Source organism: Rousettus aegyptiacus, unplaced genomic scaffold (genome assembly GCF_014176215.1).
Source record: "Rousettus aegyptiacus isolate mRouAeg1 unplaced genomic scaffold, mRouAeg1.p scaffold_m13_p_3, whole genome shotgun sequence".
Taxonomy (NCBI): domain Eukaryota; kingdom Metazoa; phylum Chordata; class Mammalia; order Chiroptera; family Pteropodidae; genus Rousettus; species Rousettus aegyptiacus.
The window spans coordinates 7,250,483-7,269,074 of NW_023416306.1; the positions used below are offsets into that span (position 1 = coordinate 7,250,483).

An 18,592-nucleotide genomic window follows, 5' to 3' on the forward strand; every position below is an offset into this window, starting at 1 on the left:
GGGCTTGGCTGTGCTTGTCCTCCTAGGCCCCGGCTGCCCTGATGACAGACACAGGGGTGGGTGGGAAGGCTGGCCCCAGCCAGTGTCGGGGGCTCCCCCCCTCAGCCACGCAGCAGGGCGGGCTGGGCTGCAAGCCTCCTGGCGGGGGGCCGGGGGGGGGGGTGGCGGGCAGCCTGGTGTCTAAACTGCCATCTCTTCCCGCCGCTGCCCAGATTCTTATCCCTTCGGGAAGGGCAGGGTTGGGGCCGGTATCAGTTCTTGGACTTGGGGTGGGGAAAAAAAGCCTTGTTATGAATTTGTGAGTGAACCTGGAGCAAAGTACTTCTCCTTCTCACCGTTGTGCCATTTCCAGGGCCTTTGTGAGCAATTTCAGAGGGAAAAACAGAAGGCGAGGAGGCCGCTGTGCTCGTGGGGGGGCGGGGGGTGGGTGGGAGGGTCGTATGCGCGGGGGGCGGGGGGTGAAGCCGCGGCCCTCCACGTTTCCAAGAGAACCCTGTCCTCCTCTCCCCACCCTCCTGGAAGCAAAGGTCTCTCAATTCCTAGGCGCGAGCTGGAGCCGGAGCGCCGCCCCCCCAAGGGGTGAGAGCCCACGCACACACGCACCCTCCTCACCCAGCTCACACAAGGCAAAGAAACAGGGTTAGGGGCACCCTAACATCTACCACGGAGCCTACTTGACACTTTCGCTGCTGGGCTGGCTGAAGCTGCCGTTCGTTGTGACAGTCACGGTCTGCGTCCGGCCTGGACGAAGTCTGGGATCCTGGGTGTCCGCTGGCCTGCGCCCACGCGGCTTGGCTCTCTGGCAGGTGAGGCCCCAAGGGCGTGAGTGGGGAGGTGTGGCCACCCCTGCTCCTTCCCCTGACAACCGCCCTCACCGCTGGGCCGCGCCTCCCTGCTGCCTGACAAGGGTCCCCACGGTGTCCTGTTTGGACCATTGGGCCCGTCAGGCCCGCAAATGCCTGTCAGCCAGGGAGAAGGGCCACTGGGCATCATTGGCCAGAGATCATCTCACAACCAGGGTGTGAAAAAAGATCGAAGGACAAAGTCCACAAACCAAATGGACTGAAGTCATTGGAGCTCTGCAGCCCCCTGCCCCAAGCCTGCCGGACGTCACCCTCTGTGGGGCTTCAAGTCACACAGGTCACTTGGTTTTGAACCAGCCACCCATCCAAAAAAGCAGCAGTAGACACAGGTTCTCTGGGCCCCATGGGGCTCCCTCGATTCCCCAGGGGCACAGCTAGCTTATTTCAGTGGGGGCATTTGAGACCAGTTAGTCCTGGTGAAGCACCAACCCCAAAAGGTCCGTGCAGGGGCTGTGGCCCCACCCGCAGCCTCTGCTGCCACCCTGCCATGTGGGAGGCTCAGGGACGCCCTCAGGCCTGGGGGCAGTGGGGAGAGGTGACCACCGCCACCCCGAGGAGGCACAGACGTTGGGAGCCATCGGGGTGGAGCCATGTGTGCGGGTGGGGGGGGGCAGAGGGGCAAGAGCGGGCGGGGCGGAAGGGGTCAGTGAGGCGTTTGGCCCGCCCCGCACGCCCGCCCCGCATCCCCGGTCCCCGCAGGTTCCTCCCCCCGCCGCCCGGGGAGCCCCGGGCCGCCCACCCTCCTGGTGGGGGAAGCTTGCCGCTCTCCACGGCAGCCTCCAGACTCTCCACGGCAGCCTCCAGACACACGCCAAGCCTCCCGTCCCAAGTGCCAACCAGCTGATAGCCTTCCAGGTGGAAGACCCCAAGGTTATCTGGGATCAGGACGAACCCCGGAAACCAGACAAGGCAGGTCACTAGGGGGCAGGGCCCATGCCCCCAGGGAAGGCGGCAAGCCCGGTTCTCGTGGCAACCGTGCGTGAAGTTGAACTTGGCAGCCAGCACTGTGTCCACTGGCCGTTTGAGGCAGAAATGTCAGGGTCGGCCCCAGTTTGGTGACCTGGGTCAGATGGACTTTTTGAAACAACTGTTCCTGTTGGCAGAGGCCCCCAAGACACAGGCCGGCTTGAGAAGCCGGGCGACCACAGGTCCGCGGCCGCCTGGGCTGGGCACTGGCTCACAAGGCCCCTGCCCCCGAGTCGCGGTAGGGCCTGTGCTGGGGTCGCCGGGTCAGGGGGCCAGGCCGAGGCAGTTGGTGCTGCTGTTGGCACGTGGGTGTTGCAGAGAGGAGCCCTTCGGGGGAAAGTGGGTGCGCAGTGGATGAACGCAGCCTCCCGGGCAGCAAAACTCACACCCGAGTGAGCGCAGGTCACTCTGCCAGGGCGGCCAGGCTCCTCCGTGCCGGCCGCTGCGGCATGCTGCTCCCAACCCCGGGATGTCCAGTGTGCGAGTCGAACAATGCGTCCGAGCGGGGGGTGTCCGCAGCGGGGCGGGGAGCCAGGCTCGGCCCGCTCGGGCCACGGGCCTCTCAGGGTCGCGGGAGAACGCGGGGCGCTCGGTGCCGTGGGCGTGAGGGTCGCGCCCCACGGCAGCCCCGGAGCGTCCCGGGGAAAGTGCCGCTCTCTCGGGGTCATCCAGGAAGAAAGCGATGGCTTAGTGGTGGGGACACGGGCGAAGGGATCCGGCGGCGTCCCTGGGCGGCCTGAGCCCTCGTCCGGGGCCCTCGGGGGCGACTCCGCGGTGGGCGGGGTTGTTTGCAGGACAACTGGTCGTCACGCAGACGTGTCAGGAGCCTCGTCACTACACACACAGGTTAGTCGAGTTATGAACAACGTCCCCAGGGAGGCGGGGTGTCACGTCCGGCAGCCGATGGCCGAGCGGGCGCGCGCTCAGCGGCCCGGTGCGGGGGGCGGTCAGAGGGCGCGGACGCGGGCGGGGCGCTCAGGAGTCCGCACGGACGGCGATGCGTCTTCTGGGCGCTCAGGACTGGGGGATCTGCTGACACCGCGTGGGGCTGGGCGGGAGCCGGGCGGCCGCGCTCTGCTCCGTGCGGAAGCTGTACTCGTACTGCAGGGGGACAGAAGCACAGAGCGTGAGGACCCTGGGGACCGGCGCGCCACGCACAGGCCCTGACGCCACCTCGCTGGGCACCCAGGTGCGCGAGTGGCCGCCCCCGCCCGTGGGCGTGGACTACGGTGCGAGCCGGGCGGCGTGAGGTGCGCACAGGCCTCCGCTGCTCCCGCGGGGGGCTCGTTGGCGGTGACGGCCCCCTTTCAGGCTCCGCCCCTCGTGCCGCAAGGTGAGGCCTCGGCACCAGCACCGCCCCGAGCTGCGAGGCGGACCACGTGCCAGGCTGCTTGTCCTCCTGCCGGCAAACGGCCCCTGTCACCCTCCTGTGACAGGAGTCACACCGTGGTACCGGGCAGAGCTGGGACTCCACCCCGAGCCTGACCTGAGGCCGGCCGCTCCCACCAGGCTCGGGAGACCCCTGACTTGCCACTCCGCTCCAGCGCCTCCTGAGCACTGCTGAGAGCAGACGCTCTGGGTGTCTGCTGTCCAAACTGATGAGGACCCCCGGCATCTCGGGGCAGCACCCGGCGGCCACCCGGCCCGGCCACAGTGCACCTGTGCTCAGCCCAGCCTGCTGCCTGCCCTGCACCCGAGCTCGACCCTCAAACTGACCCAGGGTCACAGAAATGAGTCTGATGAAAGTTCAGAGAAGGGACAGTGGCTCTGCGGTGGGGACGGGGCGCCTGAAGGTCACCTTGAAGGTCAGATGGGATCTCGGCACACAGAGGCCGGGCAGAGTGTGCGCAGGCCGGGCGTGTGCGCCCGGCAGAGTCAGGCCCGCAGGCTGCCGGCCTGAGGCTGCAGGGGCCGGGGGCAGGGCCATAGGGAGCAGCCTGGGACTCTACACCGAGGCAGCCATGTGGTCCCATGGGGTTTAGGAACTGAGAGCTTAGATTAGGTCGGTGGTCGTCAGCAATTTAAAGTAACATTTAAAATGTTTTCAGCAGAATTGTCCTAAAGGGGCTTCAATACATCAGACCGCAACGTGGAGCTGCCTCATTGGACTTGACCGCCACCCAAAGCCATCAAGTCGGGGGACATGGCGGGGGGCGGGGGCTGATAGGAACGTGGGGTGAAATCATCCCAGCAGGAGGGCAACTGCTGGGCACCTCCACAGGGAGGGCTGCAGGGCCTCCCCCCCTCCCCGTGGGCTCCACACACCTCTGCTCACCTCCTCCCACCAGGCCTGCCCAGTGGGCTGCCTGCGGCAAGGGGTCACTTCTGGGACCACACTGGGCGAGGAGACAGCTGAGCTTCCGGGTTTCAGGTGTAACTGTGTCCTCGGCTCCCCCCGCCTGCCGGTCCCACGGGACTGACCCAAGACTTGCAGATCTGGGCTGGGGTTGAGGGGTGGGGAGTGGGGGGAGGCCTGGGCGGGTCCCGTCCCTGTGTGACTAGCACAGGCGAGCAGCCTTAAGCAGCCACTGGAGCCACAAGGCCCCGGTGACACTGAAAAGGTTGTGGCTCCTACACGCAGCACCTGGTGCTGGGGGACTCCAGGCAGGCCTCTCCGCTCTAAACCCCAGGGAGCTCGCCTCTGACGTGGGGTCGCGTCAAGAAAGGAGTGTCGCTGAGGAGGTGGACTAAAGCGAACCCCCACGCACTGCCCGGGGGACCGTGAGCCGGAGCAGCCACTGCGGGAAACACGGGAGGCCCTCAAAAATTAAAAGCAGGACTACCACGTGACCCAGCAATCCCGATTCTGGGCACTCGTCTCAAGGAGATGCAAACACGAGCTGGGAGAGACACGTGCCCCCTGCGTTCACTGCAGCAGTATTCACAACAGCCCAGACAGGGGAACGACCAAGTGTCCGTCACTACAGGGACGGATAAGGACGAGGCGGCATGTGCACGGGGGAACGTCCCTCGGCCACAGGAACAATAGAGCCTTGCCTTGGGGACGGCTCAGAAGGACCTCGAGGGCATCGTGCCACGTGATCGTCAGACAGAGAGACAAAAGCACCACACGACTTCTTTTAGATGTTAGATGTGAAATCTAAAAAAGACACACACACACACACACACACACAGACACAACCACACCCATAGATACAGAGAACAGACTGGTGGTTGCCCGCGGCAGGGCGTGGGGGTGGGCGAATGGGCGCTAGGAGTCAAAAGGTACCAACTTCCAGCTGTAAATTACGTCCTGGGGCTGCAATGTACAGCATGGTGACCAGTTAACAATGCCGTACCGTGTATCTGAAAGTTGTTGGAAGTAAATCGTAAAAATTATCGTGAGAAAAAAAAAAATTCTGTATGGTGATGGATGTTAACTACACTGATCCTTTTCTAATACACGCAAATATCGAATCATTACGTTGTATCCCTGAAACTAAGATGTGTCAATTATACCTCAATTAAAAAAAAATGGGGTCACCACTGCTACTCCCGGGGTCTGCTGTGGGGGAGGGATGAGGTGCAGCAGGGTAAGGGCCCGCCTGACCCTGGCAGGCACTCACTGTACATTTGCTGGCGACTCAGAGAAGGAAAGCCACCCCCAGCCCTCTCACCTTCCTGGGGACGCCAGCTCCCAGCGCAGTGTGGCTCTAGAGGAGATGGCCTTGGAGCAAAAACCTGGGCGATAGCGCCACCTGGTGGCTGCTCAACAACATTGCAGCAGGAAGCGTTCCCTCACTGGCTAGGGCAGCACCCACCACGTCCACCTTGTGCCATGCACTGGGGCTGGATAAGGGCCCACGAGGTTGTTGGGGGAGGGTCCTGGGCCGGCTGGAGCCCGGCCATGAACCCAAATGCGCAACACAGGAGGGAGAGCAGGGAGGACCTAGGGCCTCAGCGGGAGCAGTTCCAGGTGGGCCAAGGTTCCAGAGAGGTACAGATGTGGACAGGTGCATGCAGCCTGACCTCAGGGGCAGGGAGATGGTGGCGCCCAGGGCATGAGATGCAGGCCTGAAAGCAGCTGTTAACAGCAGGCCGATAAAACTGGAGGTCCCGTTAAAATACAGACTCTGACTCAGATGGTTTTGGGTGGGGCCTGAGATTCTGCATGTTCTTCCAACTCCTAGGTGACCTGCTGCTGCTGCTCTGGGGCCCAGTCTGGGCAATTCTGTGGCCCGATCAGTGGGGCCCGGGAGCAGATGTGGATGGGAGTGGGCCAAAGAGGGGGGCTGAGGCGGGGAACCGAAGCGAGTGGGGAGGGGGCCACCCGGCTTCACGCTGGCCGTTCCGAGACCACGTCTGGGAGCCGCTGGCCTGGGCAGCAGCAGAGGTGAGCACACCGCTGTGGGCTGTGTCGCGTCCCCTTCGGAGGCTTGAGCTGCACTCTGCTGTGTAGGGCCGGGACTCTCTGCCAGGCTCCCGGGGGTGGGGAGCAGGGGGGCAGTCAGGCCTCCTGGAGCTGCTGGGAGCTGCTCCGCACAGGGAGCCCATGAGGGGAGATGGCAGTAGCTCCCAGAAAGCCACAGCCAGAGGCCTGGGTCTTCCGAAGGCCTGGGAGCTGGCAGGAGTGGGCCCAGGAAGGGCGCTATGGCTTTCTGGACCTAGGCAGGGGGCGTGAGGTGAGTCGGCGGGGTGGGGGTGGGGGTCAGGTGGAGGGGAAACAGGACGTTTCCTAGCCTGAGCAAGCAAGTGGCTGGCCGGAACCTGGTGCGGAGTCCCAAGGCCAGTCTTTGTGGCCAGGAGTGGGGACAGAGTCACTGGCAAGGCAGGCCACAGACGGGCCTTCGGGGATGAACTGCTGAACTCCCGTCTCCCTCCCACTCTGGGGCGGGGGGCGGGTCGAGGCAGGGGGAAGTCCCAGGGCACACAATGCCTTTTCCTGACTCTCAGCCCGAGCACAGCGCTGCCCCCCTCGAAGGGGCCCGAGCCCCACGGTGCACACATTGCGGTCCCCCACCCTGCCCTCACATTTTTCCCTTTTTAGGCTGTCTTGGCTGGAGAAAAGCGTGACTGCCCCCTCTTGTTTTCTCTAACTCCCCAAATGAAATTTCAACATATGTCCCCCGACATAATCCCCCTTAGGCTGCGGATAACCCTTCCCACAGACGCTATCCTCTGCCCGGGGATCCTGGCCCCAAAGTGTTTGCCCAAGAGACTAGGGCGGCTTCTGCAAGCCCTTTCACTCCCGTGGGCAAACAGCAAGTACCTTTGAAGGTGGATTTGGGCCCAGATCTGTTTACTCAAGACATTAGTTTCCTGCATAAGGAAAACCTGCACTCGCGTACAAACAGCAAATCCTTTTTGAATTAAAAAAAATTTTCAATTAAAAAGCATTTGGGCTCGCAAAGCTGAGCCCAGCCGAGTGGCTCTGGGCCGCAGCGCCCTCTGGTGGGCACAGGCTGCCATTGCGGCCTGGACGGCCTCTCTGAGAAAGACTTTGCTATCAGCGGCTCCCTCTGGGCTTTCCCAGGGACCCCAGATGGGTGCCCCTGGCCAGGAGACCCTACGAGAGACGATCTGCAACCGACATATCAGACCTCTCGAGCTGGAGCGCGCACGACCCGACATCCAAAAGCCTTCTGGGGCCGCGAGGCCAGCGTCCCCGCAGTGGGAGGTGCTGACCACAGCCTCCCGCTGCACCCCCGGGGGCCGAGGTGCTTCGTCCCCAGCCTCTCTGGCAAAAGGGTGGCGTGGGAACACCCCTCCCCCCAACCTACGACAAGGTGAGGCACCCCAGGTGAAAAAAAGCCTCAGAACCAGGGGTTTTAACCAGAGCCAGGGGTGCCGGGCCCGGCCTGGGTGGGATGGGGTGGTTCCGGTTTGAGGGGCACGGCGGGGCAGGCATCACCGTCTGCCTGAAAACGTTCACAGAATGCAACAGGAGGAAAAGGGCAAGCATGGGCCCTTCCACCCTTCACTCCCTGGGTCCCGACATGCTCAAATCAGAGGCTCCGGCCAGAGGCGGGGCGGGAAGGGACTGTCCAGCACCTGTGCAGACGCTGAGGCCTGGAGTTGCCGTGGGACCAGCGGAGCGTCCTCACCGACTGTGGTAGTTAAAGGCTCCTTCCAGCTGGGTCCCAGGTCCCGGTGGCCCTGGTCAGGCCACTGGGCCCCCGTGAGCCCTGGCTTGCTCGCCTGTAGCGGGAAATAGTACCAGCTTCGCAAGGTGTGAGGATCTGGTCCTGACACTCTCAGTGCCCGGTGGCTCCTGCCACCCCTGTCACCTTATCAATGGTCATGGGCTGTAATCCATGAGCCCTGAGCTTCAGGCCCATGCTCAGCAAATGAGGGAGCTGGACAAGGCATTCACCCCAGCTCTGCGGGATTCTAGAACCTCCTTGAGGGATGGGGAGGGCGGTCCTGGCTTCTGCCACGTGACCCCACGTGTGCCCGTGGACAACCTTTTGCCACCTGACTCTGCGTATGCACGTGGACAGCTTTCCTCCAGTCACGTGATCCTGCGTGTGTATGTGGACAGCCCTCCTTTAGCCGAAGCAGCTCTACACGCATGCCCCCTTGCCCAGCTGTTCAGACATCTCTGTGGAATCACAGTCCACGTAAGAAACAGGGATTCCTGCCGGAAAATGCAAGAAGGCTCCGGCCACGGAGTGGCCCTCCTCTCATGTCCTCGGTCTCCCTCCGGTAGCTCGAAGACCCGGGGTAGATGCATTGGAAACCAGCTGGACGGGCCCTCCCGCGGCACGCAGAGGCGGCCTGGGGCCTTTCCGAGACCGCTCCGCACGGTGCCACCTGCCCCCTTCCTCCCCCGGGGGCCGGGGTTCCAGCAGCCAGGCTGCGGACACAGGTGGGAGAACACGAGCCCTTGAGGGAGGAGAGGAGGCCGCCCACAGCCACAGTTCCCGGAGGGAATGAACTGCAGGTGGTGAGCAGAACAGGTGTGGCGGGGCGGGGGGAAGCGCAGGTGCCAGGCGGGGCAGGCTCACGAGAGGCAGTGTGTGGGGCAGGCGAGGCCGCTGCTCAGAGCCTCGCCCGCCTCCCTCTGACACGTGGGAACCTTCCATGACTGCGGGGCCCACCCTCGGTGTCGACCGACCCCTGCACCAGGCCCTTCCCATGGGCCTGAGCCCCTTGACTTGCCCTGCACCTGCCTTCACCTGGCCAGGCCCCGACAGGCCTGCCCTCGCCGCGCCACTGCAGGCCTCCTGTGCTCCACTGAGGTGCCAGTTGGTGTTGGTGCACACCTGTCACTCTGCTCCCCTCCCCCGAGTCGCACCCATGGGAGGCGTGGGCACAGACACTCGCCTGGTGCCGGGCCAGCACTGTGCCCGTCCCCGCCGCCCCTGTGGGCTCAGTGCAGCCCTGCTCGCCTCACTCTGTGACCGTGGGACACCTGATGCTTCCCCAGGGCGGCTCCCACGCTCCCCTGGGAACACTCTTCCGCTTCCATGCCGGCTCTCCCACGTGGGTTCGTGAGCCCTGAGAGCCGCGGCCAGCCCCGCTGTGGGCCTCGCCCTGAGTGAGGGGTTGCACAGGCCCCTCTAAGGCCCACCTGCTGAGGAGCGGGTGCTGCGTCTCTCCGGCCACAGCCCCCCCCCCCCCCCCCCGGCACGGAGCCAGCCCAGCGAAGGGCTCCGCGAGCCCCGGCTGCAGGAATGTGCGGCAGGCTCCGACTCAGCCTGCCTCCTCCAAGTCCATACACCCAGCCACCTCTCCCATCCCTGCCCCTTCCCTACCCGAACCCGGCACTCCCAGGAGGGCGGGGGTGCCTGCTGCCATTTCTGCGTCCACAAACAGCCGTGGGGCTCACTTCACTGGCTCAGCATTTCAGAATTTACCTGAATGTCACCTAAAACCCAGACCTTATTATTTTTCCCCTCTCCTAAATCATTTGCAGAAAATATTTAAAACGATGCCACGTTCTGGCGCTGATTTCTGAGTGGAAAATCAGAAGCTGCAGGGTCCCTCCCCTTCTTCACCTCATCTTAATGCTTATTGTTTTTTTTTTTAACCTGCATGCCGGGTAACCTTCTCAGAGTTCAAGTTTGGGGGCTATTACTTTAAAAACTAGGAAGTGAATGTTCCCCAAACCCTAAGAACAGAAAAGTCCTTTTATGAAGGACTTGCATAAGAACGACTATTTATCTTGACCTTAGTTGTGCGCGAGCAGGCAGACAACTCAGGCTGGTGTCTGGGGACAGGTAATTCTGCCTGCCAGACATCAGCAATGCCTCGGCTCCACCTCCACACACTCGGCCGGGTCCTGACGCTGTGGGGCAACCTGCGTGGTGGCTGCCGCGTGGCCGACACTGCTGCCTACGGGACCAAAAAGGGCGTGGGGGGAGGGGCGACTCCGAGACTCTCGGAATTAGGAACTCTGTTAATATAATATACCATATTAGCATGCCCGTGCAGAAAAAAATACGACCATCTCTATAGATGACTAAAGGACATTTATCAAAAGCCGCCATCCATTCCTGATAAAAACAAAACAAAACAAAACATTTAGAAAAATAGAAGTAGATGGCTAATTCTTTAACACAAGGAAGAAAAAGAGACATCCATATGCAGCATGATGAACGTAACCTTGGGGGTCGAGAGAAACTTTCACTGAAAACACGAGTAAGGCCGCCCAACGGTCTGAAAGCGCTGGCCAGGCTGAGGGGCCGGGAAGAGGGACAGGCCCCGCGGAGGAGGGGGTCGGGGTCGGTGTCCGCAGATGGCGTAACCGTCTGCTTGGGGGACGGAAGAAAAGCAACCGAAAACCCGTCGGAATCAGTAAATCGGAGAGAGCGCCAAGTCCGAAAAATACAACGCAAAAGTCAACGGGCTCCTTGATGGGCAGAAAATATGATGGAGGAAAAGATCCCGTTTACGCGAACCACAAAAACATAAAACGCCTAGGAATGACCTGAAAAGGAATGTGCAGGATCTCTACAAGGACCACTGCACTCTGCTGAGCGACACCAAGGCCCAGTGGAGACGCTTCGCCTCGAATGCCAGTCAACCCCCCCGACTAATTGATATGCTCAGTGTAGTTAGGATAAACATCTGAAACGGAAGTTTCTGAACCCCCTTCCCCCCTAAAGACTCTGGAAGAATAGTCACGTGAATATAATTAAGAAAATTTTTGGTGGAAAAAGAACCAGCTCTATCACATACTAAAGCCATGAGTCAAAACCGTGTGGCGACATCCTTTAAAGAAGAGTCAAGAAAACTGGCCATGGGGCTACTTACGTGTGGGGCTGCGGCGTCACGTGCCCCCCAGTGACGGGGACGTGCTCCAAGAAATGCGTCGCCGTCGGCGGGCGATCTTGGCGTCGTGCGCACGGCGCGGGGCACGCGGGAGCCCGGACGGCTCGGCCCGCGCACGCCTCGGCTGCACTGCACGGCGCCGCCTGCCGCCCCCCAGCAGCCAGGGCAAACGACGCGGACGCGATCGGGGACGCGCGGCCCCGGAGCGGAGCGCGGGAGAGGGCTGCTGTAGCAGCACGCTAGTTCACAGCGAGCTGTTCTGTGCGAGCGGAAGGAGCGCTAAGACCAGTTAAGAGCACAGTAAACGTGTGCACCGGTGACGCGGCCGCTTGCTGTCAGTACCAAGCCTCCCGCGCCCTGCGCAGCTGTTTCCCGGTTCCCCCGCACGACCCGCCGAGCCGGGGGCCTGTGTACCCCGGCATCGCCGCGGACGCCTGAGCAACGCCTTGTGCTGTGACGGCAGGAACAGGAACGCTGCGGCTCCGTTATGATCTCACGGGGCCGCCGCCCATCGCGCCACGTGGCCTGTCCATGACAGAAAAGTCATTCTGCGGCACGTGACTGCGACAATGACAACGGTGGCACTTAACATTCACTGAGCAAAGCGGTCTGCGTTAAGGAAACTGGTTGACGCTTTAGAATAAAATAAATGCAGTTCCAGTTCCTGTAACTCCTAACAAATTTCAGATGGATTAAGGAGTTGAAAAGCATTTACCATTTTAATATGTTAAAAAGGGTAGGAGAAAATAGGAGCGAGTATTTTTATCATCTTCTAAGTATGATACGAAGCCAAAAATAAACAAAACTGCAAATAAAAAATTTAGAGCTTTTGCACAGTGGGACGTAGCATGAGCAAGGTGGAAAGCCACTGGCTAAAGTGTGTGCATGTGTGCGTGTGTGTGTGTGTGTGTGTGTGTGTGAACATAAGACAGAGGTAAAGCTGTTATAACCAGCATAAAGAACTCTTAGAAATGAAGGAAAAAAGCTAAAGAAACGAATAGAAAAAATTGGGCAAAGGGCACAAACCAAAGAGATACACAGAAGAAATAGGAATGGCCAATAAACATACGAAGAGACTTTCACGTTTAAATAACCAGGGAAGCTTAGCCACCGTGAGGAGGCGGGACACAGCGCCCTCATCCGCCCGAGGTGGGGTGCTCCGCGGACAGCCTTGTCCTGGGAAGACGAAGGGTCACGCATGTCCTTCTAACCAGAGGCCCCGAGGAGGAGCAAAGACACAGGTTCGAGATGTACTGCGGCCAGCGGACTAACTGGGAACGACTCGACGGTCAGTCAATAGCGGATTGCTTAAATAAATTATGGCATCATCACGAAAGGGGAAAAAAACCCCCACGTAGTCGTTAAAAACATGGGGTTGATCTCTGCAAACGGACATGGAAGGATGTGCAAGATAGACTGCTAAGTGTGCTAAGTGTGGAACGTTTGAAGGTCTGTGTGTGTGTGTGTGTGTGTGTGTCCCAGGAGTGGACTGTGGGGAACTTTCATGTTTCGGAAATGTCTGCATTTTTATAAACATGTACAACCTCTGAACTCAGGGAAAACATCAAATACGAACAAATTGATTCTGATGGGCAGGGTAGCTGCTTAAGATAAGACTGCCCAGAAGATCCGTCACAATTTATGAGCTAGAGCTAATCTTGTCTGCGGCATCGCCGGTGGCTCCTAAAGAGGCTGTTTTGGGCTGGAATGATCTTCGGCTCTGTAAGAATTTGGGTGGCAGCTTTGTGTCGTTCGGCAATATAAAAGAGGGGAGCAGAACGGGGTAACCGCTATTTACTTAACCAACTTTTACATAACAAACCAAAGGAGGGAGCTTTCTTTCCCAACACGTATCAGATTCCTTGCTGAAAAATAAAAGAAAAGGGATCCTGGGTGGTGAAACCATGAAATCTCACAGGTAGAGGGGAGGCAGGTTTATTTCCTGTTGCAGTTTGAGACCTGACCACTAGATGGTGCTAAGGGACCGCATATCTTGCCAACCTCTCCCGCTGCAAAATTCTCCGCCGTCCACAAACACCATGCAAGCTTTCCAAGAGTCCAGAGAACGAACAATTGTGCTGGGATATGAACATTTTGCTTTCATGAAATTGGGACTCTGCCATTTCATTACGGATGCAAAAATCTTCCGCCTCACTTTCTTCCCACATATGCAGGTCCCAAATCCCGCTCTAACCTCATACTTGAGGGGGCCTGCAGACACCCATTGAAAGTGAATGTCCAAAAGTTGAACCCAAATATCCTTTTTTTACCTCAGGCTGCCAAATGTGTTCCCATTTATTTCACCTTAATGTCGTGACGTAAATGCAAGTGGAATCGGCCCCAAGCTAAATAAGCAATAAGCCCCATTTTTCAATACACAAACACATAAAGATGTCAGCTCAAACTGTTTACTAATTAACACTTAAAAAGACACAAATTAGATATGCGTGGCTAAGAGCAATTATAATCAAGACGAATTTCTCTAGTCATTTGGGAACTGAAAAAAAATGCCTAATTGCTGGAACCAATGTTTTAAAAACTGAAATCACGCCAGTTAGCAAATATGTTCATTTAAGGAACATTCCACGTGACTACACTCTTGAGGATTGACTACAAACATGAGAACAAGGAAAATATTTAGGTATAAAATTAAAATTTTAAGCTCCCTTAGATTTATAACTTCTTCATTAAATATGTCTGCAAACACCAGCCCATAAAAACCCGTAGCAATTAAGTGGTTAAACGAACTGCCTCCCCTGTCAATTTTAAGGGAGTGATTAATATTGGATTGTCCCCTTACTAATTAGACTCTCCCTTGTCTTTCGGCTTTAAAGTCGAGTGAAAATGGAGGCCGTGTGCTCGTGGCACGTCCCTTGCTGGGCCTGAGTGTGGCAGGGTGGTGAGCATGGTGGCTTGCGGCGGGTGACGGAATGGCCGTGCATGGAGCTGGAAGGCACACCGGATGCCTCTTCATCACGGGGATCGTTGGCTCCTGTTTTTTAAAAGGCTTGCGGGCTGTTTTGCACGGAGCAGGAAATCTGCAGCCTTCAAGGCCACTGTCTCCTGGCCATCATTCCTTGAGACGAGGGACAGCGTGGACTGTGGGGGGGAGGGGACAGGGTGGGGCAGTGGGCGGGGAGGAGGACCAGAGGGCTCCGGGGAAAGGTAGGTGCGTGGTGGGCGCGAATGCCTGCAGAGGCTGCTGGGGGGGCCGGCGGGGCCGGGGAGCTCCCGCCCGGGCTGCAATGCGATGGGGGATCCATCACGTGGAGAGATGGGGCGACTGCTTACTAGGGAAATAAAGAGCAGCAGAGACGGAGAATATTTATGTGCCCATCTCCGCACTCCGCGGGAAGATGCTTCATCACGGGCGGCGGCTGCGAAATCACACTCTTCCCGACTCCTGAGCAGAGAACCTTTTGTCTGCACGGCGGGGAAGACAATCTGGGCTCCACCGGGACACAGCCCCCAGGGTCGCCACTGCCCAGGGTCTCCACTGCCAGCGGGGCCAAAGTGGCTGCCGCCCAGCTCCACGGGGGTGGGGGGCGGGGCCGGGAACCTTCCTGCTGCTGCCCCCACAGCGGGGCACCTCTCACGGCTGAAGAGAGAAGAGCAAAATCTCACTTTCTCAAGCCTGGGACTAATTTCCTCAGCAAAGCCCCCGTTCGGAGCCGTGGATGGACACGGGTGGCCGGGGCAGCGGCCGCTGCCATCGTGGGGAGCCAGCAGCGGTCAGGCCTGAACTGATGATGAACCATGGCTTCCTTCATTTTCGACAGCCCGCTACCCCTGAGAGTATCTCCGAGCTGTGAGAGGTTTCGCCTTTCCAGTGATTTTTCCCCTTCACACTCTGCTCGACAGTGCACACACCGCGTTTCATCACGACCTTAAGACACGACCTTCTTCGGGTCTCTCACCAAACCCCCGGATTCCCCCGGAGTGGGGTTTGGTGAGAGACCCCACTCGGGCCTGAGCTCCCACCTGAGGGGTGGCGGGTTTGGCACGCCACCCCAGACACCCCGCCATGACAACGGCCCCCGCTCCGCTGGGCCACGTTGCCTCCACCGTCCACAGTCCCCGGCTGTCCCTGCAAACACCTGGCGTCTAAGTGTCCACGTGGCAGGCGGCTCTGGGCCACGCTGTCAGCCACGCTGCCGGCGAGCCTCGTCTTCTCTCCCGATGCCAAGGCCTAGTGCCACACTCTCCCTAGGGCTCGTCGGGGGGCCCGCCCACAGCTGAGGTGACACCTCCTCCCTCTGCAGTGGCAGGAAATTCTCGGGCTGGCAGGCTGGGGTCTGCTACGGCGGGGAGCACCCGGGGCCGGCTCTCTTGGGCGGGCTGCCTGAGGGTCCCCTTTGGTCCCTATCCACCCAGCTCAAGGCCGACATGTGATGGGGTTGGTTCATGGAGTGACCTGTCCCAGAGGCCAAGCAGTGGTGACAGGTCCAGGCTTAGACTCAGAAACACCCCCAGGCAGGGCAGGTTAAGTAAAAGTACAGCTGGAAGACGAGGCAACCCCAGGTCTGGGTGGGGAACAACGCGTCCCTTGGGGGGCACACCTTTCTACTTCCTGGGGCCCCCTCCGTGTTTCTGCTGTAAACAGTGCTGGGACCAGGGAGGGACGTGCCGGCCCAGCATAGGGCCCCTGCTGGGCTCTCCCCGCAGCTCAGGAGTCCCCGGCGTGAGGCCCAGGGAGATCTGGGTGCCCGAGGAGACAGGCGAGGGTCACGCATCTGTCCCCTGAACCCACAGGCAGTCTCCCACCTTTTTGGGGAAAGGAGGCTTGGCTTAATATAGTGTAAAGTATGAGAAAATAGTGACAGTGTACAGGGGGCAGAGGAGGCTGCCTCTCCCCGAGCCCACCGCCCATCCCTCCTGCCAGGGCTCGGACCACGGAGGCGGCAGCCGCCAGAGGGCAGGGCCCGGGAGCCACAGCACAGCCTCCTCTCGGCCTCCAGCTCCACCGGCGAGGCCGGGTTCAGAGGCTAAAAGGAGCGAGTTCCGGTTACATGTGGAGAAAACCCTCTTGCTCACCGAACCGCGTGGACATCCACACTCTCATCGCCATTAAGTGCACACGGACGGCTGGTGTAAGGGGCGTGCGGATCCTCAGGTTAAAGGCGAAAGTCCACGGCACCCCGACTGCCCTGGTGCCGTGACGGGCTACACCTACCTAACGGCTCCAACCTCTCCCCACTTCCCCACATTTAAAGCTACTTTAACTTCCACTTTAAGAACAAAGACCACAGATGTGTGTTTTTTTTTAACCCACCACTAACAACAAGAAATAACCCGAAGCCTCGCGAGCCGGGACGTCACCGGCCCGCAGCACAGAGCAGCGGCCGCCGTGGGCAGGGCCGGGCTCGCGCCGGCGCGCACCCCTCGCTGTGGACGGGGCGGACGGGGTGGACGGCAGCGACGATGCCCGTGACCGCGGCGGCGGCAGCAGCGGCTGAGCAAGCCCGGGCGGGCGCTGCCCTCTGCCCTTTACACGATCGCCTCGGTCAGGCCCCGTGTTTGCTACAGGGAGGGCGCTGTTATCACTACCCCGATCTTACAGACGGGAAGACGTAGGCTCAGACGGGTTCGGTGCAGGAGCTTTGGTGCAGGCCCGGGGCGGCCGACTGCGGAGCCGTCTGCCCCGCCGGGCTCTGCTCGGAGCATCTGACCTCAAGGCAACGCCGTCTAAGGAAACACGTTTTTGGAGCAGATTTCAGTCCTTGGGGTGGGGAAGAGAATTAAAGTTTACGGTGGTTTCCTCCACACGCACCGGGCTCTGCACTGGGGCCCTCTACATCGCCCCATCCCGTAGCTCGAAGGCCAGCAGCGTCCACTGGCCTCTCCCACCCGCTGTCCCCACGAGGGGACACGGAGCCAGAGCCCTGAAGTCACCACGGAGAGGACGCGCTACGTCTTGGGGTGGGCGAGTCACTTCACCTCGCAGTCTCCACTTGTGCTGCACGAAACGGGAGGAGCGCCCGGCCGGGGTCGCGCCGGTGTGCCTGCCGGCCCTTTTTCACGTTCGATTAGTATTTGTGAAGAACCCTGCGAGACGGGTTCCGCTGCCATCCCGGCTTGAAACAGAGAGGAGGTGTGACGTGTCCCCGGTCACCGTGGACACCTCGCCCATCCTACAAGGGTCCCGGGCTTCTGCTCTCCCACCTGCCGCCAGAGCGGGCCACCCTCAGAGGCCTTCCCACACGTGCGCCGAGGGCCACCCAGGGCAGGACCCCACGCGAAGGTGGGCGGGTCGTGGGCGAGAGGCTGGTGGGACCACCCCAGCGACCTGGCTTTCGAGAAGGGCTGACAGGTAATTCTATGTGCATGTTTATCTCTAATGGGGTAGCCAGTCACTCTTTTTCCTAAGTTCTCCGTCCCTGTCCTCACCAAAAAAAAAAAAAAAATCTTCAAATGACAATCAGGTCGGTTTTTGTGATTTACTGAAAATCAAAGACAAAGGGGGACTTTTTTTGTCTTGGTTTTTGCTGTGACAGGTTTAGAAATTTGTTGTACTACGTTGATTCAATTTTCCTTGATTTCAGCCATCTTTCAATAATGCAACCTGCTTCTGCGAGCTGGGTACGCACGAGAAAACCCAGAGGAACTGAGAATATTGAAATGGTTCTACCATTTCCATCTTTGAGACAAATGTCCGTCTCGGAGGAGAACCGGCTGCAAGCACGTGACCGCTCGACAGCCTCCTGTACGCAGAAGGCGACACACGGTAACGCCGTCTGATGAAAACGGGGACCTCGCCGGCGCCTCTCACCCCCGCCTGATTCCCTCTCAACTCCCCCTCTTCGGAGTTGTCACGAGGACCCCGGTCTTGGATTTCTTTCCTTTTTATTAGGAAGACATCCAAACTATTTCAGACCGGGGTGCCAAACGGGGTCTGGCTTATCGGGCACAGTGGCGTGTGTCCTGACCCTCTAAATCATGAAGCGGGGGTGGGGGTGGGGGGTATGGACATGTCCCAAACCCCTGCTGGCGGCCGACAATAAAACAGAAAATGGCAAAAAAAAAAAAAAAAAAAAAAAAAAGTCGAGGCCAAGACCATCCCTCAACCTCTACCTTTTTTAAGCTGAGAAGGTTCTAAAAAACAAAGCGGAAGAGATTGTTCCGTCTGTCACTTAAAACCTCCCCCCTCAGAGAAGACAAGGAAATGCTGGTCATCTTAGACTTTAAGGACTAAACGCATTAGAAGGGAGTCTCTTTTTGCAAGCAATAAGTTTTGAGTAACATGAAAGCGCTTCTCTCAGAACAGTGTCCTGGCCCTCGGACCCTCCTGTTCCGGGCATGACCCCTAACAGGGCTGAGAGGCCACAGGGCGAGTGAGTGAGCACGGGCCCGGGCCCCCCGCCCCCTCTTCCCCGGTGGCCCGCTTACCTCTTTCTCGATTTCTGCCAGAGATTTGATGGTGATTCCCAAGAGATCGAAGGGCTGCATCTGAAAACACAGACACGTCATTCTTTTCGAGGGCCAGCAAATGCTCCTCCATGCTGCGGGGCTCACGCCGCCTGTGTGAGCCAGTGCTTTCTCCGCAGAAA

The 18,592-nt window shown here is 59.4% G+C and overlaps 1 protein-coding gene across 4 annotated transcripts in view; it reads right to left on the reverse strand.

Annotated features, from left to right (window-relative positions):
* Nucleotides 1-572: 572 nt before the first annotated feature.
* The window catches only part of MVB12B (multivesicular body subunit 12B), a 168,799-nt gene continuing 150,779 nt past the window's right edge, over nt 573-18,592 (reverse strand). Inside the window, exons 9-10 of one of the 4 annotated variants that reach the window (XM_036238466.1) lie at nt 18,432-18,491; nt 573-2,930 (exon numbers count right to left, since the gene is read on the reverse strand). In XM_036238466.1, coding sequence (XP_036094359.1) covers nt 2,844-2,930; nt 18,432-18,491 — 147 coding nt within the window. In that variant the 3' untranslated portion in view covers nt 573-2,843. Of the gene's footprint in view, nt 2,931-13,437; nt 14,644-16,523; nt 16,731-18,107; nt 18,492-18,592 lie in introns of those variants that run through there. The other 3 variants (XM_036238468.1, XM_036238467.1, XM_016137360.2) reach the window with 3 other exon arrangements.